Source organism: Xyrauchen texanus, chromosome 8 (assembly GCF_025860055.1).
Source record: "Xyrauchen texanus isolate HMW12.3.18 chromosome 8, RBS_HiC_50CHRs, whole genome shotgun sequence".
Taxonomy (NCBI): domain Eukaryota; kingdom Metazoa; phylum Chordata; class Actinopteri; order Cypriniformes; family Catostomidae; genus Xyrauchen; species Xyrauchen texanus.
This window is the reverse complement of record NC_068283.1, coordinates 16,557,097-16,582,750: the sequence shown is the minus strand read 5'-3', so window position 1 is coordinate 16,582,750 and position 25,654 is coordinate 16,557,097. Positions and strand designations below refer to the sequence as shown.

Below are 25,654 nucleotides of genomic sequence, written 5' to 3'. Positions count from 1 at the left end.
TTAAGTTTATTTATTGATCTTGCTGGACATCCTCCCATTAATGCATTACAATAATCTAGTCTTGAGGTCATGAACGCATGAATTAGTTTTTCGGCATCAGCAACAGAGAGCATGTGCCTTAATTTAGCAATATTTCTTAGGTGGAAGAATGCTGTTCTACAAACATTGGTAATTTGATTTTCAAAGGACAGATTGGTATCAAATATAACACTTAATTTCTTCGCTGTTGAAGATGACATAACAGTACATCTATTGAGAGTCAAATTATATTGTAGTGGCTTGTTTTTAGAGTTTTTTGGTCCAATAATTAGTACCTCTGTTTTGTCAGAATTGAGTAGAAGGAAATTTCTGCCCATCAAATCTTTTATTTCATTGACACACTCTGCTAATTTCAAGAATTGTGAAATCTCATCAGGTTTTGAAGAAATATAAAGTTGTGTATCGTCGGCATAGCAGTGGAAAGTTATTCCACGATTCCTGATAATATCTCCCAGGGGAAGCATATACATGGAGAAAAGAAGAGGCCCTAAAACTGATCCATGTGGCACTCCATATTTTTCTTTTGTTTGGTTTGACAATTCCTCATTTACATAGACAAAGTGGTAGCGGTCTGCTAAATATGACCTAAACCATGCTAATACAACTCCACAAATGCCAACATAATTCTCTAGCCTATTCAAGAGAATGTCGTGATCTATCGTGTTGAATGAAGCACTAAGATCTAAAAGCACTAGAAGAGAAATGCCGCCGCGATCAGATGATAAGAGCAAGTCATTTGTAACTCTGATAAGTGCGGTCTCTGTACTCTGATGAGGCCTAAATCCTGATTGAAAATATTCGTATATACAATTTTTCTGTAGAAATGAATGTATTTGGGAGGATACTACCTTTTCTAGTATTTTTGCCATAAACGGGAGATTTGAAATCGTCTATAATTAGCCAGTTTTCCAGGATCAAGCTAAGGCTTCTTAATAAGCGGTTTGACAACTGCCATTTTAAAGTTTCTTGGGACATATCCTTAGCATAGCGAGGAGTTAATAATATTAAGAAGAGGTTCTGAAATTACAGGAGATACATCTTTTAAGAGCTTAGTTGGTATAGGATCTAACAAACATGTTGTGGCTTTTGATGTTTCGATAAGTTTTGTTAGCTCTTCATGACCTATGACAGAGAAGTATTGAAATTGCACGTGAGGAAAATTATGAGACACTGTTTTCTGAGGTGCTATGACAGATGATTGCATAATTCCAATTTTATTTATAATTATTTAAATTTTATCTGTAAAGAAATTCATGAAGTCATTACTCTTTTGCCAATTTAGCCACAGTACTGAATAAACATCTAGGATTGTTGTGGTAATTTTCTATGAGTTTACTGAAATATGCTGACCTGGCAGCTTTTAGTACCTGTCTGTTGCTACAGACACTATCCTTCCATGCACCACAAAATACTTCTAATTTTGTATTTTTCCACATGCGCTCCATTTTCCAAGCTGCTCTCTTGAGAGCATGAATCTGATCATTGTACCATGGTGCAGGGCTTATTTCTTTAATTTTCTTTAATCGAAGTGGGGCAACAATATCAAGAGTCCTAGAGAAGACTGCATTTATATGTTTTGTTATTTCATCAACCTCCTGGGGAAAACTAAAGTTGCTGCTGGAAGAGTTTTAGGCCAGCAGGGGGTGCTCAACCTGCAGTATGTGTGGATCCGAATGCCCCAGTATAGTGATGGGGACACTTTATGTAAAAAAAACGAGGTCCGAGGTCCTGACTCTGTGGTCATTACAAATACCAGATCACTTCTCTTAAAGATTAGGGGTATAACCCCGGTGTCCTGGCTAAATTCACCCCTTTGCACCTTCTCAATCATGGCCTCCTGATTATCCCCATCCATTATTTGGCTGTATCACTCTACTCTCTCCTCTCCACCAATAGCTGGTGTGTGGTGAGTGTACTGGCACACTATGGCTGCCATGAAATCATCCAGGTGGATGCTGCACACTGATGATGGTTGAGGAGTGTCCCCTGTTCACTGTGTAAAGCGCTTTGAGTGTAGTGTCTGCTATATAAATGTAACATTCATTCATTAATAAAATGATTGTAAGACTCTGAATATACCCGGAATGAAACAGGTCACTTCAGCAGTGCAGAATGTGTACAGACAGATTAAATAGACAGATAAACAACAGATTAAATATTAACCACTGTGAATAAATGTTGCTGATTTCAAAAGAAATGAAAATCATACCCCCAACATAAGTCACGATGACAAAATTGTACCCAAACGTATAATTAAACGATGCTAAAATTCTAATGCCCATCGCATCAGTCAGTTGAACTCAAAGGTTTATGTTGATAAGTACGCACTTGCCGGATGCTCGTAAAACTGAAGCCAGAGGGACGCTTTTTTGTGTCTGTAGATTGACCCTCTGGGCTCTTGCATAGCACAGGTGTCAGTATTTGAGGCCTATAACACAAAAAACACAATTTACTCATGTTGCAATGCATTCTGGGAACTCACACATTATCAACATTGTTCAATATGAAATTGTTTCATTCAAACAACTCTGTTAGGCTAGTTGGGACAACATTTGGTGGAATACTGTTGGTCTAAATATAAATAAAATGTGATGTCTGTATGGTATTCTGTTTCTTTATTGGTTAGTCTCCATAGGAATAACAGTTGTGCCTTTTCATACAAGCCAAGTTAAGTAAGATATGTTATGATTTCGCCATCTTGTACAACTTTTTATGAGTTGTCATGAGACTATGTTGTCACAAACCTATATGACTTTCTTTTGTGAAACACATTTTTGAGTTAACTCTTTGTGAAACAGCTCAACTCTGAATCAAATAATACTGTTAACTAACAAATAATGTTTCTGCCATACAGTTATCCACATGGTCTTGTAATTACAATACTTTTACTATTGTATATTGACAGTTTTAGTGTAATATCATTGATTTTAAATAATTTAAGTGTAAAACAACTGAACTGTCAATCCAATAAAACATGTTTGCCAAACAGTCACCCACATGTTTCCTCTTTCTGTCCAAGGTTAAAAAAGCAGTTCAAGCACTGCCTAAATTGTTCTCATCCCACTTCATTTACCACCTGGATCACACTCTGGAATTACCCAATCAGAGTTAGTTTAGGAGCAGGACAAAGAGCTAAGAGAGGCTGATGATGTGACCAGAGCTCAGATTGATGTGTGATTCCCTGACATTTCAAGCGTGCTTGCTCTGCTCCCCTTCAATCAGCCTGTGCTCTTAGCTTTGTCATTTCAGCTGGAACAAACACAAATAAGCAGGCAGATTTGCGCCCGAGCCCTCAGGACAGGAAAGTTTTGAAATGCTATTTGACAGGTTCACGGTGACTGTTTTATTTTGTCTCTCCTCTCCGTCCCCCAGGTGTTTGACTGTGAGACATTTAATCGTGGGACTAGCACTTTCATATCAGTAACAAAAATCAAATAATGCAAGATGATTTACTCCCCCTAGCAACCGGGGAGAGCACTCATAGCAACCAGCCGAGCCTCGGGCATCGGTGTAATCAGCTTGAAAATATTTCAATTATTGTGTTGATTTTAGTGGATTTGAGAGGCGGTCGGTGAGCGCCTCAGTACATTCAGCCCATGACCTGCAGAGGAAGACATTGATTTAAACAGGTGTCAGAGAGGGAAAGTAGAGGCAATTTAAATGGGAATGGGATGGCAAAGTCATTGAGCACAGTTCAGCGCATGTGTGACATCCGCCTGCTGCTGCTGAATCAATGCAGCTCAACTGAACAAAAAAAGCTCACCTTGAGGAATCATACATCTGCTGTGGCCCAGTGGGGCAGGAGCATGGAGGTTTCAGCATGCTTCTCCCAAGCCTACCTAAAGCCCGATCGGGGTCTTTAGCGGCGCCTGTGGGTCCACAGGTAACTTTGTGGATTGAAAAGCCAACTTGGAACTTGTAGAGCAATAAATAATCCAAATTAATACAATGCTGTTTTAAACTTGAGCTCTGATAAATTAACTATGCTGAACTGAAATAGTTTAACAACAATGCCTTTGTTCATGTCAACGGTAATGTAGTATCGACTGTGTCTGGAACTTTTTATTTTGTGAAACCTGAATTTATAATTGGAACGATGAATTTTGCCATTGTCTGCATTAGTGAGCTGTTTTTTGTTTCCGCAAACCACAGGAGAACAATTGATTAATGAAGACTGCGTAATTCAAAACATAAGAAGCAGCAGTAATGTATAATTGTACTTTTCACACTATTTTACTGGCGGAGCCAAAGCAATATAGTGTATTGTAATCTTAATGCCTAAAAATGTAATTTCTCTTTAAAGGATTCATTAGGACTAAATTTAGCTGTGGCGCCCGCCATTATCTTAACGGTTGAAAATATTAACATTGCCCTTTTATTGAATTTGCAGGGTTATATTTAGCATGCAAATTGATTCCTTTCACTTTTCCACAAATACAGATCATTTCAGCACGGCTAATTTTGAGACGTAACTGTATAATTAAAAGAGCAGACCCGCCGTCTACAACTCCAAGTGTCCAAAACTCAATCCCCCCATCCAAATTCCTTCATTCCAGTCCTGTTTTATCTTTTGTGGTGATTGTATCATCATATCTTCTATTACCAATAATGTTTCACTGGTAGCGTTACGACGCTGAAGTTCACATTTGTTTAGTTGTGGATTTCAGACATGAATATGGCTTCTTTTGTTTCTATGCTTCTGTATTGCCTTTGCTTATGGCAATGTCGACACCATACAAACCATTGCATGGATACTCAATCATGGATATGTGCAACAAATGTATTTCTAGGAACTAGATCTTCTCTATTTATGGATTTAATGCCTTATGGACCTGGCATCACGGCTATTAAAGCAAAGTGTTGTCCCAGATATGTTGACAGAAAATAATATACATGTGTCTCTGTGCTTTTGTGTAATCATTTGCTGCTATCAAATGCCCACGGTCAGTCTGTGAGCTGTGGGCATGTGTGGGTGTTTATTGTGTTATGAGTTAGTGAGTTCAGTTGACTGTCAAACGCACACTTTATTTAGAGGTAATGGGTTTGAATATTTGACAAATTTGTAGCCTAATAAAGCCTATACTTGAGTGTGTTATTATTTACTATTAACCCACATCATACAGATTGCATTGCAAATCCGTATAGCATGCCACCAATTCCAAAACTAACAGTGTCCCACCATTGTTTCTTGGCTTTCTGATATGAATTACTATAATTTATTTATTCATATTTTCCTGTACGTTTAGTCATTTGTAAACACAGAGACCTCATCTAAATTGGCTCAAATTTACATGCTATTAGACATACTGTACTTTATAGATCATCTCCAGGTATTAAGTGATGTAAACACACACTCACACCATATGAGGCACTTGCCATCAGTGGCATAGTTATTTAAAACTTGTGAAAGATATTTGAGATAGTTTGTGTTAATGCCCTCATTTGAAGCAGAAAAAAAGCTCCTTGGGAGGATTTTTGAATATGAGCAGTGCTAATGCGTGTGATCACACATTAATCGTCTGACAGCATCTCACTCTCACAGCCAGTCTATTAGGATTTTACACAGATGTAGGGTCTAAGTGTCAGGTGTCATAATTTAATTGTGTTGTTTTCTATGTCTCCCCTTCACTTTTGGGATGGGTTTGCAGGCTAATCCATGTAGTGTTCTGTCACTGCCCTCCTTTCTGTCTTTTTCTTTGTTTTAATCGATGGACAGAAGTAATTCTCCTTTATATATAGGTTTTAAAATGAGCTCAGCAAGACAATTGGACCATTATCTCAAAGCAACTGCATTGTAGTGGTATGGAATAATTTTTAATCTTATGTATAATCTTGCACAAAAGGAAGAAGTCACCAGTTTTCATCAGGACTTGACAGAATAAACTGAAATCAAGTGTATGGACAGACAGTGTTGACCAATTGGAGCCGGACATAATGTTGCTTTCTAAAGGCTGAAGTTGATTATTAAAAAAATTAATTTCAACTTCTTCCTCCTTAAAAAAAAAAGAAGCACAAATCTGGGTGACAGTGAGGCACTTGGAAGTGAAAGGAACCAATTCATAAACGTTAAAATACTCACCATATTTTAATAAAACCGTAAACATTGAAATAAACATTAACATACTTGTGGCTGTTTCAAAACTATAGCCACAACACGTAAATAACATACGTGTAAACGTGACTTTAGTGTGATAAAATTGCTTACGTTTTCTTTGTAATGTTATATCCACTTTTACAACTTTGATGTCAGGATGACATAGCACCATAAACCCTGTAATTTCGGTAATTAAGTAGTCAGCTGTGAAAACAACTATTTAAAATTTACAGCTCAAATAATACACAAGTTTTAACAGAAGAATTCATGTAAGTGCTGTTTCACATTTCTGCCTTTTAAACCCTCCAAATATTGGCCCCATTCACTTCCATTGTAAGTGCCTCACTGTAACCTGGATTATTTTTTTTTAAGAAAAGAGGGACGAGCTGAAATTATTATTTTATTTTATTTTGGTAATCAATATTATGCCACAAATGCTGTCAATTGAGCTTAAAGGGATAGTTCACCCACAAATGGAAATTCCCTCATCATTTACGCATCCTGTCATCCCAGATGTGTATGACTTTATAACTTCTGCTGAACACAAATAAAGATTTTTAGAAGAATGTTTCAGCTCTGTATGTCCATACAATGCAAGCGAATGGGTGCCAAAATGTTGACGCTACAAAAAAGCAAATAAAGGCAGCATAAAATGAATCCATACAACTCAAGTCTTTTAATCTATATCTCCAGAAGTGGTATCATAGGTGTTGGTGAGAAACAGATCAATATTTAAGTCCCTTTTTTTGCTAGACATTTTTCTTCCTGCCCAGTAGGGGGCGATACGCATGAATAATGTGAATCACCAAAAACACAAGAAGAAGAATCTGAACTTGATCTGTTTCTCATCCACACCTATAGCAATATGCTTCTGAAGATATTGATTTAATCACTAAAATCTTTTGGATTACTTTTATGCTGACTATGTGACTTTTGAAGCTTAAAATTGGGCACCCATTCACTTGCATTATATGGACAAAAAGAGCTGAGAAATTATTCTATCAAGCTTCATTTGAGTTCAGCAGAAAAAGAAAGGCATACACATCTGAGATGGCATAAGGGTGAGTAAATGATGAGAGAATTTTCATTTTTGGGTGAACTATTCCTTGAACCTTGAATATTCTTTTAAAACTTCATAACAATCAAGACAGGTTCAATAATGAATTCACTCAAAAAATGGTTTTGATTAGTGGCACATACGTGATTTCTGTTCTGGCCTTCATATTATCAGAGATTTTGCTGTATAAAAGGTGCTTACTGTTATTAACAAAAATCTGTTATTTCTTGATCACTGGCAACAGATATTAACACATGCCTTGGACGAGAGCAGCTCCAATTTGGCAAATGCAAGGAATTAGTCTGTTGAATGACAGAAAGAGAAAAAAAATAATCCTACCTAATAGCATTAATATCTGGAAATTCATTCCATGAGTTTAACCGTGCACACTCCTCGCTTATACGTGTATTTTATTCCAAATAAATGAACCAGGTTTTGATAAGCTACTTTGGAAGGACAGTTGTTTGGTAAAGTTATATAATGAGTCAGTATATCTACAATGAATCTGCCTTCACTCTGTTGTCCAATGTGGCACTTCCATTTCTATATTATTATGTTGAAATTCAAGTAACACGAAAATGCATGTGCATTTTCCTGTTATCCCAAATTAGAATTAATATACCGCCTGACGTTTACTCTACATACATTACGTATAATTCAATTTGTATTTGGTAGCAAGACTGCTGTAGGGAATCTCGATTTGTTTGCAGAAAATGAATGTCCTATTGTGAGCCCATAAATCCATCTTAAAAGGTGTTTCCTGTGCTTTAATTGTTCCTTGCTTATCTTAAATCATTTAGTTTGAATGGAAGAGCTTCTTATCGATAACACCGAAATGAGTGTTATGTCTTAAAAGTTCCCTTCCTCAGGTTCTCCCCTGGACGCCAATACAGTGCTGGATGAAAGCAATCCACAGCAAACCCAGCACCACTGATAGATATGGTCACACTTTAGAGAGGTAAACAGTATTGATTCTGTTCCACTATCGTCTCTAATTTTCTTCCATCCATTGAGCACTACAATCCTTTATAACTAATCACACTCACTTGTTGGCTTGAAACAAGACATTTGTGTGTGTGTGTGTGTGTGTTATCTTGTACAGTTTTGTTTAGTGGTGGGTGGATGGAGTGTCTGAATTGAAGTGTTTCTGCATTGGCACATCTCATCACTTCCTTTGCTCTAATATGATTGATTGGGCCATAGCATGCTCTTCTACAAGACACTTTTAAAACTGACAACTTAGACCTAGTTAGAACTTGTTTTACATCTACAGTCAGAAGTCAGAAATTTACATACACCTTAGCCAAATACATTCAAAATAAAAAAAAATAAAATTACTGACATTTAATCATAGAAAACATTCCCTGTTTTAGGTCAGTTAGGATCACTACTTTATTTTAAGAATGTGAAATGTCAGAATAATAGTAGAGAATTATTTATTTCAGCTTTTATTTATTTAATCACATTCTCAGTGTGTCAGAAGTTTACATACACTTTGTTAATATTTGGTAGCATTGCCTTTAAATTGTTTAACTTTGGTTCAAACATTTTGGACAGCCTTCCACAAGCTTCTCACAATAAGGTGCTGGAATTTTGTCCCATTCCTCCAAACAGAACTGGTGTAACTGAGTCAGGTTTGTAGGCCTCTTTGCTTGCACATACTTTTTCAGATTGAGGTCAGGGCTTTGTGATGGCCACTCCAAAACCTTGATGTTGTTTTCCTTAAGCCATTTTGCCAGAACTTTGGAGGTATGCTAGGGGTCATTGTCCATTTGGAAGACCCATTTGTGACTGAGCTTTAACTTCCTGGCTGATGTCTTGAGATGTTGCTTTAGTATAGCCACATAGTTTTCCTTCCTCACGATGTCATCTATTTTGTGAAGTGCACCAGTCCCTCCTGCAGCAAAGCACCCCCACAACATGATGCTGCCACCCCAATGCTTCACGTTTGTAATGGTGTTCTTCTGCTTGAAAGCCTCACCCTTTTTCCTCCAAACATAACAATGGTCATTATAGCCAAACAGTTCAATTTTTGTTTCATTAGACCAGAGGACATTTTGATCAACATGTTGATACTTGTTTTACTGTGGATATAGATACTTGTCTACCTGTTTCCTCCATCATACTTCACAAGGTCCTTTGCTGTTGTTCTGGGATTGCTTTGCACTTGTTGCACCAAACTATGTTAATCTCTAGGAGATCGAATGCATCTCCTTCCTGAGTGGTATGATGGCTGCATGGTCCCATGGTGTTTATACTTTGGAAATTGCTCCCAAGGATGAACTAGACTTGTGGAAGTCCACCATTTTTTTCTGAGGTCTTGGCTGATTTCTTTTTATTTTCCCATGATGTCAAGCAAAGAGGCACTGAGTTTGAAGGTAGGCCTTAAAATACATCCACAGGTACACCTCAAATTCAGTACACCTCCTATCAGAAGCTAATTGTCTAATTGTCTGAAGGCTTGACATCATTTTCTGGAATTTTCCAAGCTGCTTAAAGGCACAGTTAACTTATTGCATGTAAACCCACTGGAATTGTGATATAGTCAATAAAAAGTTAAACAATCTGTCTGTAAACAATTGTTGGAAAAATGACTCATGGCATGCACAAAGTAGCTGTCCTAAACGACTAATATTAAATATGTAGAGTGGTTATAAAATTAGTTTTAATCACTTCAACCTAAGTGTATGTAAACTTCTGACTTCAACTGTAAACCCTGAGTGAGATCAAGTTTTTGGGGCCTGTCCCTGAGCCCTAATGGGATAGTGATTGTCTGTACAACCAGGGAGTCTGAGGATTAAACCTACATTAATGCGCATGTAATAGTAAAGTCTAAGTTATAGCCCCTGCTGTATTAAAAGCATTTGCAATTTTGGTTAAATTACATTTCTACAGGACATTTAAAAATCTTTATACCTTTCTGTATAATTGCAAGGCATATTAATGTAGACCTGCACCCACAATGTCTAAAGTATAATTTATAGTTAGAGTCTGCTATAAAAAGAATAAAATAATAATAATAATAATAATAAAACATAATTTGACAGTTACGAACACAAAAGACAATCCTCTTATACCAACTCGCTGAACCCCAGAAACTTAACCCGTGCTTAAAATAATGTGTTCAATAGGAGGCTAGCTAAAATGTAATGCCCGTATTGTATCGATTACAAATTCTGTTTGTTGAATGGTTGGTATCTGTGGGAATAAAAGTGGTACTGTACCTTTTTGTGCGAGCCAAGTGGTATGACATCTTACGATTTCACCATCTTATATGAATTATTACGAGTTGTCATGAGACTATGTTTGATATTCCTGCCCAAAGCTTTTTGACTGGTATTGTACCTGCAGAATTGAATGGAATTGTATACCATATATTCACAAATAAGATACTGTCTTGAATGAATGAATCAGGAATGGAAATATATATGGGGAAAAATTATGATTATGACTTATTTTATAGGCTCTGTTGGCTTCTCTGAGTTTAATAACCATATTTCCATTTGGTGCCGCTAGTGATGCAAACCTTACAACAGCACTTCATGTGTAAACTGGGCATGACATTTGAAATGTTTTGTATACCTTTTTTTTCATCATGAAGAAACAGATTCTCTTCAAGCCTATCTATAGTATTTTGCTTTGACACAGTGTTTTTCAAAGTTCACCTGAAAGGAATCGTTTGCTGTTTTCAAGGAGGTTGTCTCCCTGTGAAATATCTCTTTATTATACTGTTTTTTTCCAAGTCAAGCTGAACGGGTCTTTAGAGTCAGACTAACCATGTCCTGTCCATATGAAATGGGGAAGGTTAATGTGGTTTAAGGTATAAAATAATTACTAATTATCCCAGGGTTAACTACACCCTTTGGCAATTCCTTTCATGTCCCGCTATGTTGGGCTTGACCCAAATCAATGACAAAAGTTACCTTATAAATTCCCTTAACAAAGTTTGACATTCCATAGCAAAGTTAATGTGGGGGGTTTTGATATGGGGATGGAAAACAAACAGATTAAGCTTTATTTGAATCCAGATAAGCTTTGAGTGAATTGGGGAGAATACAAAAAGGTATCCACTATAATCAAAAGTATAGTTAATGCTCCATTCAAAATGACTGCATGTGGCATGAGCTTAAGCATCAGGACCAGAAGTCGTTATTCTGAATTTCAGCACCAGTTGCAGATTTTTACAACGGCACTTCAAACTGTCACTTCACCATTATATGAAGTCATTATGATGTTAACCAGATCTTTACTGAGAACATCAACGCATTTACACCTTCTGCTGAGCTGTGATGGGTTACATGAGCTTCTCTGAATTCATTTTAATAATGCTCTCTTACCCTGTATATTCTTACAACAAACAACTGGATCAAAAAGGCATTAGTTTGGTAGTTGGTAGATGGTCAGAGGGAAGATTATTTGTCTTTCACATATCTAGAGTTATTTGTGACCCTTAAAGGGCCGACACTTGTTGCCTTAACATCTGGAATCACTATTTAACTTTGTGAAGTGTGAAGTTTTCACACTTCACACTTCATTAACCTCTAGGGTCTGGAGTCCCTGGGAAGACAGGGGAGTGAAACGCCTGTTTACACAGCACCTTCTAAATCACCTCTGAGAGCTTTAGCCATCACTGTGGCACATCAGCACAGGTGAGGAACATTCAGGTGCCAGGCTCAGTAGGATCCTTCATACCATCTCCATTTTCACTTCTAATTGATAAAGAATTAGCTTTCAAATGAGAATGAACTCCTAGTGTCAGTCCACAGTGAAGCACATATAGATTTTATTTGTATCCTACCATTGCCAGGTTCAGCATTTCATTTTCTGATTCATATTTTTGAATATACATTTGTTATACAATGCATCATTGGTTCTGCCTTCTTCACGAAGCCAATCATTAAGAAATTAATTATTGTTTTTACTGAAAAAAGTTTTGGGCATCAACGTTATATTTTGACTAACCAATATACAAAATACTGTCATTAGCTTTTAAAGTTAGAATTTGTTGACTTAGATGTTGAATTAGACACTTCAGGTTTTGAATGAATAAAGACTATTGTGGGTCACAGAGTAACATCATCCTGAAGAATTTTTGATGAGGGGATAACCCTGTTTAATTGCCAAAAATGTGTATCAGCAATGGTTAAGGTAATACTAATTACCATTTTTCTTTGTTGTGACATTTTCAGCCTACATTTTGAAACAAGAACATGTCATTGCCAGCTGCAATTATGCTTTAATGCTAAACATTTGAGGAGATCTGCTATAAATAAATAATTTGCAATGTTTTGAGAGTAATATCTAGTATCATAATGAGAAACATATAATTTATTTTCAATCATTGTATGTTTTTTTTTTCTCAACAAGCATATTTAACATATTATAATTATTATGACATATTGCCAAACAAATAATAATTCTTAATAATGACTCTAAGGTCAATAAGATCCAGAAAGATGCACCAGGTCCACATATTCATTAAACTGTTGTCGAGACTATTGTCATGGGCCTACAAAAATTGTCCTTTGGACAGAAATCAGTAGTTTATCAGATGAAATATAGGTAATGAAACACATCTCACAAGGTGATAATTAGAAAAGAAGAGCAAAGCAGCTGTCACAGGCTGTTAGAGTTTTAATAACCACAATGACCCAGGGAGTTAGTGCTAACATTTGGGTCATGTTTATCATAATGACTGACACTGGGTCAAGCATATGTATGGAGAATTTCAAATGTTAACCTGTAATACTGCTATGGCAAAAGGTCCATAATTTAGTGGGGTTGTTTTGCCAGCTCTGTGCATTGAGCAGGAGATAGATGTTTTGATAATTTCCCCCATTTACACCTCTTGAAATTCAGTGTCTTTCTACATTACAGAGGTTTAAATTTTGAGAATGATGAAATTTGTAAATTCCAGACTCAAAATGATGCTTTAGAACTTTATATTCTGTATTCTATTTTCATTACTTTGATCAAATAAAACTGGCCGATTCTAAATAGTACTTTGCTTTATGTGTCAGTTATGCTACTCTTTTAATTGCCTTGCCTAAATAAATAATTATTTAATTCAGTGAATTGTCCAAATCCAAATGCATGGTCTCTTTGAAATTCAGACGGTGTTATGCTTGAAAACTATGACATACATTTTTTTTTTTTTTTTTTCAAGCTAACGCCAATCCATCATATTGTAAGGGTGGTTGAATCAAAATTCAATCTTATTTCAATAAGGAGTAGAGGTGAAGAGATTCCAGGGACAGCGGGCTCTACCATTGGTAGCCAAAGAAAATCAGTGCCGCTTAGATCTTTCTTATAATCACTTAAAACGGTACTTGACATTTGGCTCCTATCCTGCAGCTACTCTGCCATGTGTTTTAGGATTACTTTACAGCCTATGCCCATTTATTCACCTGCGGACTTCAACTCTCTTATCTCTGCCATGCAAATCTCTGCGGGTTGAGGGAATAACTGACATGTGCATTGTTTATGCACGATTCCTAAATTGATTAACCCAAGTAAGGTAGAGGCGCATAATATTAGTCGTGTTGAAGAATCTGATGTTTGATCAGTTTGGGTTTCATTTTTATGCATGTAATCAATTAAGGAAGGCCTGCTTTTGTGATTTATAAAAAAAATAAAAATTAATATAGCTATCAATCTGTCCATATGGACAATTAAATTCGCTCGGCTTTGTATAGATTTTGTTGTGTCAAATTCATCAGAAATATTGCTCCTTGTTACAAAAGATTGTGAACCCCAATCGATGTTTTGATTCCTCAAATTCACACTATTTTCGAGCTGATATGCCAATCCCCGATGAAATTACATTCATTGTTAATAAATAAATAATAATAATAATAATAATAAATACTTTTACATTATTCTCATTTTCAGGACAATTCAATAAAACAAAACAAAAATCTCCTTCCTAGTGCCTCAGGTAAATGCAAATATAACATTATATTGTAAAACCAATTAATAACCTAAAGTCACTAAAACCATTTTTTCCACAATCAGAATGTCTCTTTGCCTTCCTCGATTAGCCAGGCTGAGATACATTGTTTACATAGCCTATACACAAAATAAATATAGCCTATATAAAAAAAAACATAATTAAAAGCAAAAACAGTGGTCTTTAGCTATTTGTGAGGAATCACATATGAGGAGTCATATGGAGATTCAGTACGGCTCATGTTAAATTACTGTGCAGCTTAATAGAGAAGAAAATATAATCACCATTCGTTTGGCCCATTGGCCTTGCACCTGTCCTCAAGGTATATGAGCTCGGTCTCTGAGTTTGGCAAATAAATAAATAAATATATATATAAATAAATAATACGTAAAAAAAACAAAATTTAAACGACAAAAGAAAAAATCTAGACAGCACTTAGGTAGAGGTTGCAAATGAGGCTCTTGAAATCACCTTCATAATTAATCGCGCGAATTTGATTATAGGCCTATTAAATAAAAATAACACGTATTGAGGAACTCAATTAGCATTAATTAAGCTTGATATCCTAATTTGGAAACTGTGTTGAGGAAAACAAGCGTTTTCCGAGTCGTTTTAGCCCCGATGTTGAATACCAGCTTTCTGCCTTTGGGCTGCTTTTCTCTCCTTAGAGAGTTGAAAATGAGAAATGGAGATGGAATATCAGGAGGTGCTAAATTAGCTGCCTGATCTGCACTTATTGCACACACACACCCATTACTTTGCTGTTCTCTCTCTCTTTCTCTCTCTCTCTTTACATTCCAGGCATGGCGTGGCGTCGAGATAGCAGATTTATCAAATAGCAAAATGAATGCATGATGATCAGTTAAATTGAAAATCAGCGCCTGCATGACAGCCCGACCTGACACCTCCGTAATTAGAAAGAAAAATGATGGCGTCCGATGCATAATAGAGCAAAAACAATTTACACTCTCCCATAATGATCCAGCGTTCAAATTGAAAATTTCTCCGGGTAGAAATTGAATTCATAAAGTATGATTCATGGAGGACACATCTCCTGGAGGCTGCCTGGGCCATATCGATTGATAGTTTTTCTTGAATCATATAGGCTACATCGTGCTGCTTTCGGGCAAAAAGCTTAACTACTTAAGCAAATCGCTAATTTCACCTTAAGGCCACCAGTGTGCAGCCAGCGATACTCCCATTCAGACTGCAAATGAATTAAACATGAACGCGCACCCCTGAGCCAAAAAATAAAAAAATAAAAACAGCAGTAAATTGAAGGACACCTCCAGCCAACTCTCATTTTCTAAACATTTGCTTTTTTATATACAAAAAGCAATTCACTGACTGAAAATATATATAGCCTATACATTTCCCGATTGACTTGGAGACATAGTGGCTTCAAAGACCCAATCTTTTAATCTGTATCATAAATAATAGGTTACTTGTTACTGTTTTTGTAGCTACTCTGTATTTTAGTGCTTTGAGAATATGATATTATTGGTTTTCTGACTATTTGTGACGTGTACATCTTTTCTATTATCCCCCCTGCTGGTTTGATCTAGCCCACTTTTGTGTAGTCTATTTGCCCTGAACGCCATAAGCTAAATCTTCAGTCTGTCTCTGGTGAAAATTATGTAAATATTATGAAATAGACACTGGCTCAGAAATTCATTTGCGCCGGCCTCGCTGATTATTTTCAATTTATTTGCAAATCAAGGCCCAGTGGAAGTGAGAGGCTATTTAAAAAGACAATAAACGCATCTGTAGGACCAAATTAAACACATAGAAACTGAAAATGATCATTCATTGTTGATATTTACCCCTTGTATTTATCATTGAACTGATCACGGTTATTAATATTGAATTTGATCACCTCCTTTTCTTACTTCGGCTTTGGATCTGGTCAGCATTGCTAATGTTGTCAAGGCGCAGATGTCTAGGAGCCCCCACAGGGTCCCATGGGACCGCCAACCCTATTAGAACAAATGTGTTCTGCTATTGTAAATAGGCACGTTTGCTTCGCCCGTCCTATTACAGCCGACGCATGATCAATAGGCTGATAACACAGGAACATCAATATAAGCGACAGAACAATGAGGGATATCATCGAACATCTATCTTAATATAGCCGGCTACAAGGGCCCTGACAAAGTGAAAAGCTCATGAAAATTCCGCCCCACGAATTCCCATCTCCTATCCAATATGCACAAACACACTCCCAGCTGCCGGGGCTATTATTTTCGTATTTCAATTTGACACCCCAGCCTTTCATGCTAATTCTATTATTCTTGGAAGTTTATGTGATTTCATATCACTAGAAATCGGTAATGTATTATAACCCTTTGGGCTAAAATAAACTGAATCCCTGCAGTAGCCACTGGGAAAATAATTACTTTCATATCAAAACTCTGCAGGAGTCGAACGGGTCTTTTCGCCTCCGGCTCGTAACCTCATTTCAGTGTAGCTTATAGATGAATACATTTGTAAAAGCAATACACAAAATAGGCCTACAACACAGGGTTTTAAGAGAAGGAGCTACCCACAGTATAAGCTCTATTTAGGGCCATCCACGCTTTTGGTTTGTTGTATACAATCGATTTATTTATGAAAAACTTACATATATAAATATCTTAATACTTTGTACAACGTTTGAGGTTTTGTCTTGTTTTGTGTGTTTTTTGTTTGTTTTTGTTTTTTTATACAAGGAGCTGCAACTATTTGCTTAATAAACATTTGATAGCCCACCACACACATACACAAATTAATCACACAGATATTTCCCCTAACCGGAATATAAATATGTCGATAAAAACGATACGTTTCGATATGTCAAGTTTTTTCCTCTTCTGTTTATCTCAGCAATATCGACACGCTCCTCAGTTTCTACTATTATGACTAAATTTATTCCATATCGACATCAACTGAGTCTTTGTCGGTGTCCTTGTTGGTTGTCGTTGATTCTGAATTTTGTGGTGGATAGTCGGGTAACGATTGCTCCTTTTTCTCCGACTGTGGAGACTTTGGATCGGCGAGGTCTAACGCTATGTCTTGTGAGCATCTTTCGATACAGCTGCCCGCGGAGTGGCCATTAAATGTAGTCTGTAGTGGACTGCTCTGTGGTGAACACGTTGTGCTGCCCGACTGACTGACCTGGCCTTTGACTGCTGGCGCGCCGGTGTTGTTGTTTACATTGTAGTTCTCCTTGGTGTCCCTGTGCCCTGGGTTTCCAGCAAATATATTGTCAGTAGCTGGGACTTTCTGGCCATTGTCGGTATCAGGGCCTGGCGTTATTTTCAAAGCAGTCTGAGGAACAATAAAACCTAGCGGTTGTGTAATAGGGTAGAGTAAAAAATGTCCTTTGCCTATCAAAGGCCGTGGAGCGGGTACTGGGAAGTCCATGGACGGTTTGCGCCTGGGCCTGGAGTCCGACAGAAGACTTTCCACACTGAAAGGATTGAGTTTTTGAAGGGTGGAAGACCTACTGTTGGAGCACAGGTTTGACTGCTGACCGCTGTCGGACGAGTCCAGCTCGGATCCACTCGCGTCTTGGTCTGTGTTTCTTTGGTTCTGGAGTTTCTGTGGTGTTTGGTCACAGATTGGTTGCGTTTGGTTTCGGCCCATGTCGAAATGGACACTTTGTTCATTGTCCGTAACTTGTGACAAGCCACTGTCACTGTCAGATCCTGGGGTGTGAAATAAGTCCCCCGCTAGCAGTTTATTCTGGGACTTTAAAAGCCGTCTTTCCTGTTTGCGTTTCTTTTTCTCCATCCTCTCCAGTTCTCTGCGGGCAATTTCCTCTGGGTCCATGGGTTCGCCACTGCAGGTCGTCGGGTGAGAGTTGTGTGCAGGTCGCCCGGGCCCTTTTTTCGTGTTCTCCTTTTTTCTCCATTTTGCCCTGCGGTTCTGAAACCATACCTATACAGTGAAAAAAATATTTTATTTTAATTTTTCTAGCTCCTCATTATTATAAATCATTTTGAAATAATGGCATGTCTGGTTTTAAATAATGACAATAATAATATTATTTAAGGATTTATAATTGTAGATTATATATGAAAAATAAGCGATATATTTAGGATTTTATAATTAAACGTTATATTGGCTAGCAATGTAGGCCTAGGCCTAATTTTAATTCATGAACAATTTATTAAGCTGTAATATAGAACACATACACAGATATATGCATGATATTTACAAAACTTGCCACAAGGTCTTTGAAATGTTAAAAGTAATAATTAAAAAAAAAAGACGAAAACAATTAAAGTCTCACATCCTCACAAAAAAATAACGTTATGAAAAAATGAAAATAAAATGCAATTATCCAAACAAAAAAAAAATATTAAACAAATTTAGTATAATATAATATTTAAAATACGTCATCATATGTGCCTCTCTAAAAAATAGGCCGCATCATAAAACCTACAGATGAATTACAAGACGCACCATTATTTTTAGGTAATGAGTTTGGATTTGTAGGCCAAATATTTGACTGTTTTTGCAGGCCACAACAAAAATTAGATTCACGCTCGACAGAGATTAATTTTCACAACGAAAACTGCACTTTCGAAGAGAGCAGAATTTGAATTGAAATTATTCACCGAAACTGTAGAAGGGATGTCTGCAATCGTTCATGTGTCTTTTCTCCTCCGTGTTAAAATACATTTTACACCACCATTAGTTGTAAACGACAATACTAAATACTAAAAATACACTATTTGATTCATTGTTTTTTCCTTTTAGTGAAAGATAATTTCCAAATATTTTCCATCGTTAAGCTAACACGAGCCACAGCACAAAACACAGCAGATTCAATTACATCATTCTAGTTCACTTATTTTATATAATATAAACTTTAAATAAAGCTTTCTAAACATTAAAGGAGGTCATATTAATACAGAAACTGCTGCCATATTAGCACGTCCCGCGCTATTTACAAAAAGGCCTAGCCTACTATATTGAACTGGGAAGAACTAAATAATCGATTACTAACACGATTATACATAAACCCGTATTGTTTTGATACCAGATTTATTTGTGATACATTAGTTTAATAATTCACACCACAACACTTGAAAGGATAAAGTCAGTGTATTTACCTGCACCCTCGATTCTATCAAATCCAATCTCAGAGCAAGTGCTTCCCTCATGAACACATCTGGATAGTGACTTTCATTAAAAGCCTTCTCTAATTCTTCCAGCTGCCAGCCAGTGAAATTGGTACGAGTTCGTCTTCTTTTACAACCCGGGCTATCCTTTTCTGGATCCACCGAATCTAAGTGAGAAACAATAAATTAGAATCGCGCATTACTTCGCTCGGTGACAAAACCACAACATCAATGGGCCCACTGACATTCGTGGTGTTTATTTCCCTGAATTATCCTGTAGACTAAATCAGCCAAATAGCCACGTTTTTTTTATTTCTTTCATTCTTTAGTGTGGGAAAAAAACATAGCAATAACAATGAGAACATAACGATGAAGAGAAGGAAGTGCATGGTGTCTGCAAGTTCCCAATTTTAAAGAAACTGGCTAAATGTTGGCTATTAGCCTCTCTTTGTTATAAAAGTCAGTTCTTGCAACGACTGCTTTAATTCCAGGAAACTAGCGCATGTGAACGCATGAAGAATCGCTTCTTTTGTTTCCCAAGACTCTTCTCGCTTCATGGAAAACATAAACATGCTATCTTCCTTCTATAAAAGACCCCAATGACTCAGTGTGTTTGCTTACCTGTGAGTTTGTACTGTTGGTTATCTCCATTCATGCCGCAGCCAGACGACAAGAGGGGGTTGGAATTAACCACAGATGCGGAGCAGGAGCCGTTTAGTAATCCGTCTATCGAGAAAGGAACCGCGGCCGCAGATTGAAGTTGATGACCGGCTAATTCGTACACATGATGGTGGCTTAGGTGGTACGGAAAGCTCACCATCCCACCGAGAGAGCCTCCAAACTGGGCATGCGGTGGATCCAGTATCCTGCTGTTCATCATCTCCCAGGCAAAAGGAAACGACGTCTGGTGGTTGGTAATGTGAATTTCAAAAACATGCAGCGAGAGTGGCTAGCGAGGAGGGGACATGATGTGGAGAGTAGGATGAGCTGTTCTTTATCAACACGAAGCTTCCGATAATTAGCTTCGGCTCTGGGAATTTGAGACCAATGAGAAGCGTTAATCGGCGCTGACGTCAGAGACGGCGTCTGAAAACGCTTTCCATATCGATTGCTAATTAAACCTGACATCCACCTCAATAAACAATATCAGAGCTGTCACAACAAGACAGGAGGGCTTTGATAAGAACTACATCACGACTACACAGGGGGCCTTAGAGGGAGAGCGATCAGATTTGATACCCAGTTAAACGCTAAATAGACACTGAAATCTCACCTCGGACTGTAGCCGCACACAGCGGCGGCGGATTCATCACCGTTTGAGACAATGTCCCTCTTCTCGTATCAAATATGTTCACTCACAGACAAACTCAAGCACATGAGAAAACAATCACACACCCATGCACCGACAAATGTCGCCATGAGAGCAGGTAAGACTCCTTGATCAATGCGTGTTTGCAAATTGCCCGACCCGAATATGTACTTATGTTTTGATAGACTGCTTGTCAATCCAAAAAGGGTCAATTTTAATTCAAAACTATAACTAGTCCGATGCTGAAGCGTCATGAGTTTAACACAATGTTTGAGACTTAAGAAGAGGGGATCTTAACCACAACATTTGATTGTGCTTGAGGAATAAATGAACTTTTAATTACACGAATAGCTCATTAGAAAGCACTCGACATTTAACAGAAAATTAGATATATTCCCTCAGCCATTGCATTTGGGTGTAATTAATGCATATACACCGATTGAGCCCGGTTTATGGTCACTGTATAGCCCATAATATCCATACGTGCTTTAATAGTTATGCACCTCTGAAAAAAAATATTCGTTTATTAATTAAAATCAATTAATTAAAATGATTTATATGTATAATATTTAATGTAGTAAATGTATTATATATTTATAAATAATATATATATATATATATATATATATACACACACACACACACACACACACAATATATATATATATATATATATATATATATATATATACACACACACACACACACACACAATATATATATATATATATATATATATATATATATATATATATATATATATATATATATATATATATATATTATCACACACGATAAAAATTCATTAAATATTATTTACACTATACTATTATGGGCAACAAATACAAAAGAGCATTGCATTTCATGATTGATCCATAATGTAATATTTTTTATTAGGTCTACAAACTACGCCGAGTCAGTCAGTACTGTGCAGTGACTATTGTCTGTATTGGTAGCAGATGCCCTAGTTGGCTACACCTTGTGTAACATCATTTATCTTATACATTAAACCCACCGCAAAATATACTTTTATGAATGCAATGTTTAAATTCCCCTCTCATTACAGAGAATTAATTCGACTTTATTTGGCCTGTCTGGGGTTGTCATAATGTTAATCTGAGCTGAAATTTCGCTCCCCACTCACTCCCTGACCCTTGGCACCCGGATTGGCGTGTTGTAATAACCCGAATCTTTCAACAGAGGCCCGATAATTGTTACCTTATTAGCATGCAAATTGTTTAATTAATATTATTATGAGGAAGTATATAATCCGTTCGTCTCTTGACCTCGAGCCCAAATGGCACCCCTCTGCATTTCAATGTTTAAATTTTAATGAACCCTTTACAAACGTCCCACGATCTAGCCTTTTATCCCTCTATCTTACAAAAAGTGCTTTTAGAAGTTAGAGGAATCTGTAAATGCCATTTTCTTTGCGTCTTAAACTTGTTTGAACGTGCTGTACACAAGTATGAATAATTCGGTTTGTCCAGATCCCTTTTTTGAACATCAAAATTCTATAATTGCAGCTTTGACAGATCAGGGCGCGGTCCCATCCTGGCGCGATCTTAGCTCAATGAAAAGCAGCCCTTGACACGCGCTCCCGGGAGACATTGCATTTAAATCCGTTTTTCTACAACCAAGTGCCATTGTCAGATCCAAGCTTTAATTAACCCGACAATAAGACGAACAAGACTTGCGTTAGGACCGTTGTTAGACTGTCTTATTTGCCATTTATTCTGGGTTTTCATTCACAATTTAAGTTCAGTGGGCCACATTTGTAAATAATAGTTTGTCCATCGATTAATGTAACATTGTAGCTACCTCAAGAGATAAGTGGACATTAAATGCCAATTCGGTTTATTGAACGTGATTATATTTCTAACGAATATGCTATGTGTGTGTGTGTGTGTGTGTGTGTGTGCTCATTATTTGACAGTTTTCTGTCATCTTAAAGCCAATAAAATCTGTGTTGGAGCAGCTGTCATTAAATAATTTTTACAGTTATTACGCATGCTTCAGTTCATTCATTCGGCCTCTTCCAAAGTCCACAACTTTATTAAATCAACTCCCAGGGGAGATGACAGATTCAGGATTGGACCTCATCCACAAAACAAACAAACACACGCACACATGCACCAGTATGCTCAAATAACACCACCTTTCCTACATGCCTTAAACCAGATAACTGAAGCACACCTTCAAATCCCAATAATTGTACCCATATGTCTTATGATGAGCAAGTGAAAATTCAGTTTCAGGAAGTTATTTGAACTCGACTAGGATGGAGTATTGGGTGTACCGGAGCAGAACCCACCCAAAGCTCCCCTTCAAACCATGCCTCTGGCGGCAAATGAGCATGTGCAATCAAGTAGACGTCACTGACTCCATTAACAGCAGGTGTTTAGATGTAACGCCTAACCAAACTAACTCATCAAAGCGCTCATCCGCCGCCCGCATCACTAACATTACATAAAATCAAATATATTTTTAATTAGGATAGCAAATTAATACTCAACAGCTGAGGAGTTTAATTACTCAATTAACTTCACGCGCGTTGATTTTTAACTATCTAAATGAAGTTGCACATTATTCGATTTGATGATACTTATAGAATCAAATCTAAATTAATTGTTGTGAACGATTTGATACGACGAGATGCAGTTCCAATTAAAGAAAGGACGTGGCGTTACTGTTTTAAACCAAATCCTTTGATTCGATTTTTTGCAGGCAGGAAACTGTTTCCAATCTTTTTTCCCTCTGATCCTGAAAAAAATCCCCCCTCTTCTTAATCCCTACAATTAAAAGTTTCCTCCATCTAATTATCTGTAATTGTGCTGCTGTCAAAGTAGAATGGAGTAGTGAAAGCGATTGATTTGGACTTTTAATTCACTTCATTTCTGATAGAAGGGAAAGTAATTCCCTTCAAATTACCTCATTCAATCCTGACACCCTAATACCCTACAAAATCTTTTTACTCGCCGCATTTATATATTAAAAAGGAATCTAAAATGAGTGCGGCCTCCTAATAATAATAACCAAACTTCCATTAGAATAATAATTTCATTTCAATTAAAACTGACTTATCACCTTTGCTAAAACGTGCTTAATATGCCGAAAATTATCTATGCTTGAAGGAGCCCAAACTGGGGAGTCTAATTGTAATCAGCGAATCAGAGGTGCTTGTCGCTCCCGTGCCATCGCAGCGAGGCAGTTCGGAAATAGAACTAATTTACTCAACTCCCCCGGGAAATCCGCTCAACAGATTAACATTTTCAAAATTTAGTAATGATATAATTTGAGAAATGGTGACGCCAATTTGTGAGAAGCCTTTGTGCAGAATCATTTGCATTTTTTCACCGCGCCTGCATTTTTCCCGTTAATTACAGCTCCGCAGATGAAGGGTGTGCAGTTTGACTCATTCCTTATTATTCAACTTCAATCTTGTAATGTAACACAATGGGGAAAGAAAATAACCAAATCTTCCCCACAACCCCATTTAATTCCTGAAGTGTCTCAGATCTTTGGGAATGCAAAGAGACAACTGTCTCCCTTAAGAACCCAAAGTGGCAAAGCATGTGTGGGTGCGTGTGTGTTCATGTGTGTGTGTGCTTTCTTTTCACTAGCTTTGGCATTGATTGTCACAAGACTATTCCCCCAAAATAGACGGAGGTCATGGTTGGCAATGACTGTTTTGGCTTATGATGTCCCAATCGAGACATCACCATGCCCACAGGAGATGTTAACTCAGAGAAACACTATGTTAAAGTGTCGCATACACAGTCTAACCTGCCCTGATCTGCTGCATGGGCCAGGAATAGCTAAACGTTTCTTTAGTTAGGATTGGGCTGTCCGTTAATCTCCTGCCAGGTCGGTAGCTCACGTTGTAGAGATCTGAGACAGGGAGAGAGTTAACTATTATCTGCAGCCTGGCCATCTGCTGCTGAAGAAAATTCAAAGCCCAGGAGATCTGCATATATCCACATCGTAAACGAGGAAAGATGTTTTAATTAAGAGCAATCAGGTTAACTTAGCGCTAATTAACAAGCTATCTTCTTAATGAATTGTGTACGCCGTTCTCTTTCTATGAAGCGAATAGGACATATTTCATTTGCAAAAACCAGTCCCCACTGTACCATCCATGAAAGTTGCATTATGCGCACCCGTTTATTAGGACCCCTACATTTTAGACTAGTTTTATCAACCGTTTCAGCAGTCCGTGAATACAGCAAGTCACTTTTAAACAAGCGTTGTCGAGCTTAATTGATAAACGTTCTATTGCTCATTAATGAGGTTGTGTCCTTTTAATTACCACTCCAAAAACCAATTTAGTCTGAATTCGAATGCAAGAGCGCCATCAAGCGGTGGTCAGTTTATAATGTATCATAGTCTGCATAGGTAGGATACATTTTAAGACTCTACAAGCCAAGCAATTGTTATTCTGCTGTATTGGGTTTTAATTTAGTTTTCGAAAGGCTAATATACCCACGATATAGACACTGCACTGCAAAAAAAAAATGTAGTTAAAATGTTAACCACTTTACAGAACAACTTGTACATTACAGTTTAAAATGGTTGTAATTTACGCGCTGGCACTGTAAAAAAAAAAAAAAATCTGTTAAATTTACAGTAAACATGCCTTCTGAAACTGTAAAAATCTGTTGATTATTTTATAAGATATTTGTTAATCATCGTAGTAACTACAGAAGGACACATGACAGACACATTTCAGTAGTGACTCTTCCAGGAGTAATGACTAATAAATGTATAGAGACTCAGTGTGTGCTCAGTATCACTCACACAAACACTAAACACCATCATGGTAACACATGTGAGATTTAAATAATGCAGTAAACATGAACTAAACTACATCAAATATAACACGTAACTGATATTAAAAATATGATGAAACAACTGTTCCCATAAAATATTATGATATTATGAAACGTAATGGGTCACGCATGGAATTGTGGGAATGCCCGATTACTGTTTTTTACTGTAATTTTAACAATAATTTACTGTAAAAAGTACACATACTCTCTTACAATTATACAGGAAAATCTTACTTTACATTTAAATAATTTAATTTTTACATCATTTT

General features: G+C 37.1%; 1 protein-coding gene across 1 annotated transcript; it reads right to left on the bottom strand.

Moving 5' to 3' along the window:
* Window positions 1-17,043: 17,043 nt before the first annotated feature.
* Window positions 17,044-20,127, bottom strand: LOC127647979 (homeobox protein unc-4 homolog). Its single transcript, XM_052132524.1, has 3 exons — window positions 19,869-20,127; window positions 19,239-19,414; window positions 17,044-18,057 (listed from the first exon to the last, which is right to left on the bottom strand). Exons 1-3 carry the CDS (start codon window positions 20,125-20,127, stop codon window positions 17,044-17,046), a joined length of 1,449 nt encoding a protein of 482 aa, XP_051988484.1.
* Between the last annotated feature and the right edge of the window lie 5,527 nt (window positions 20,128-25,654).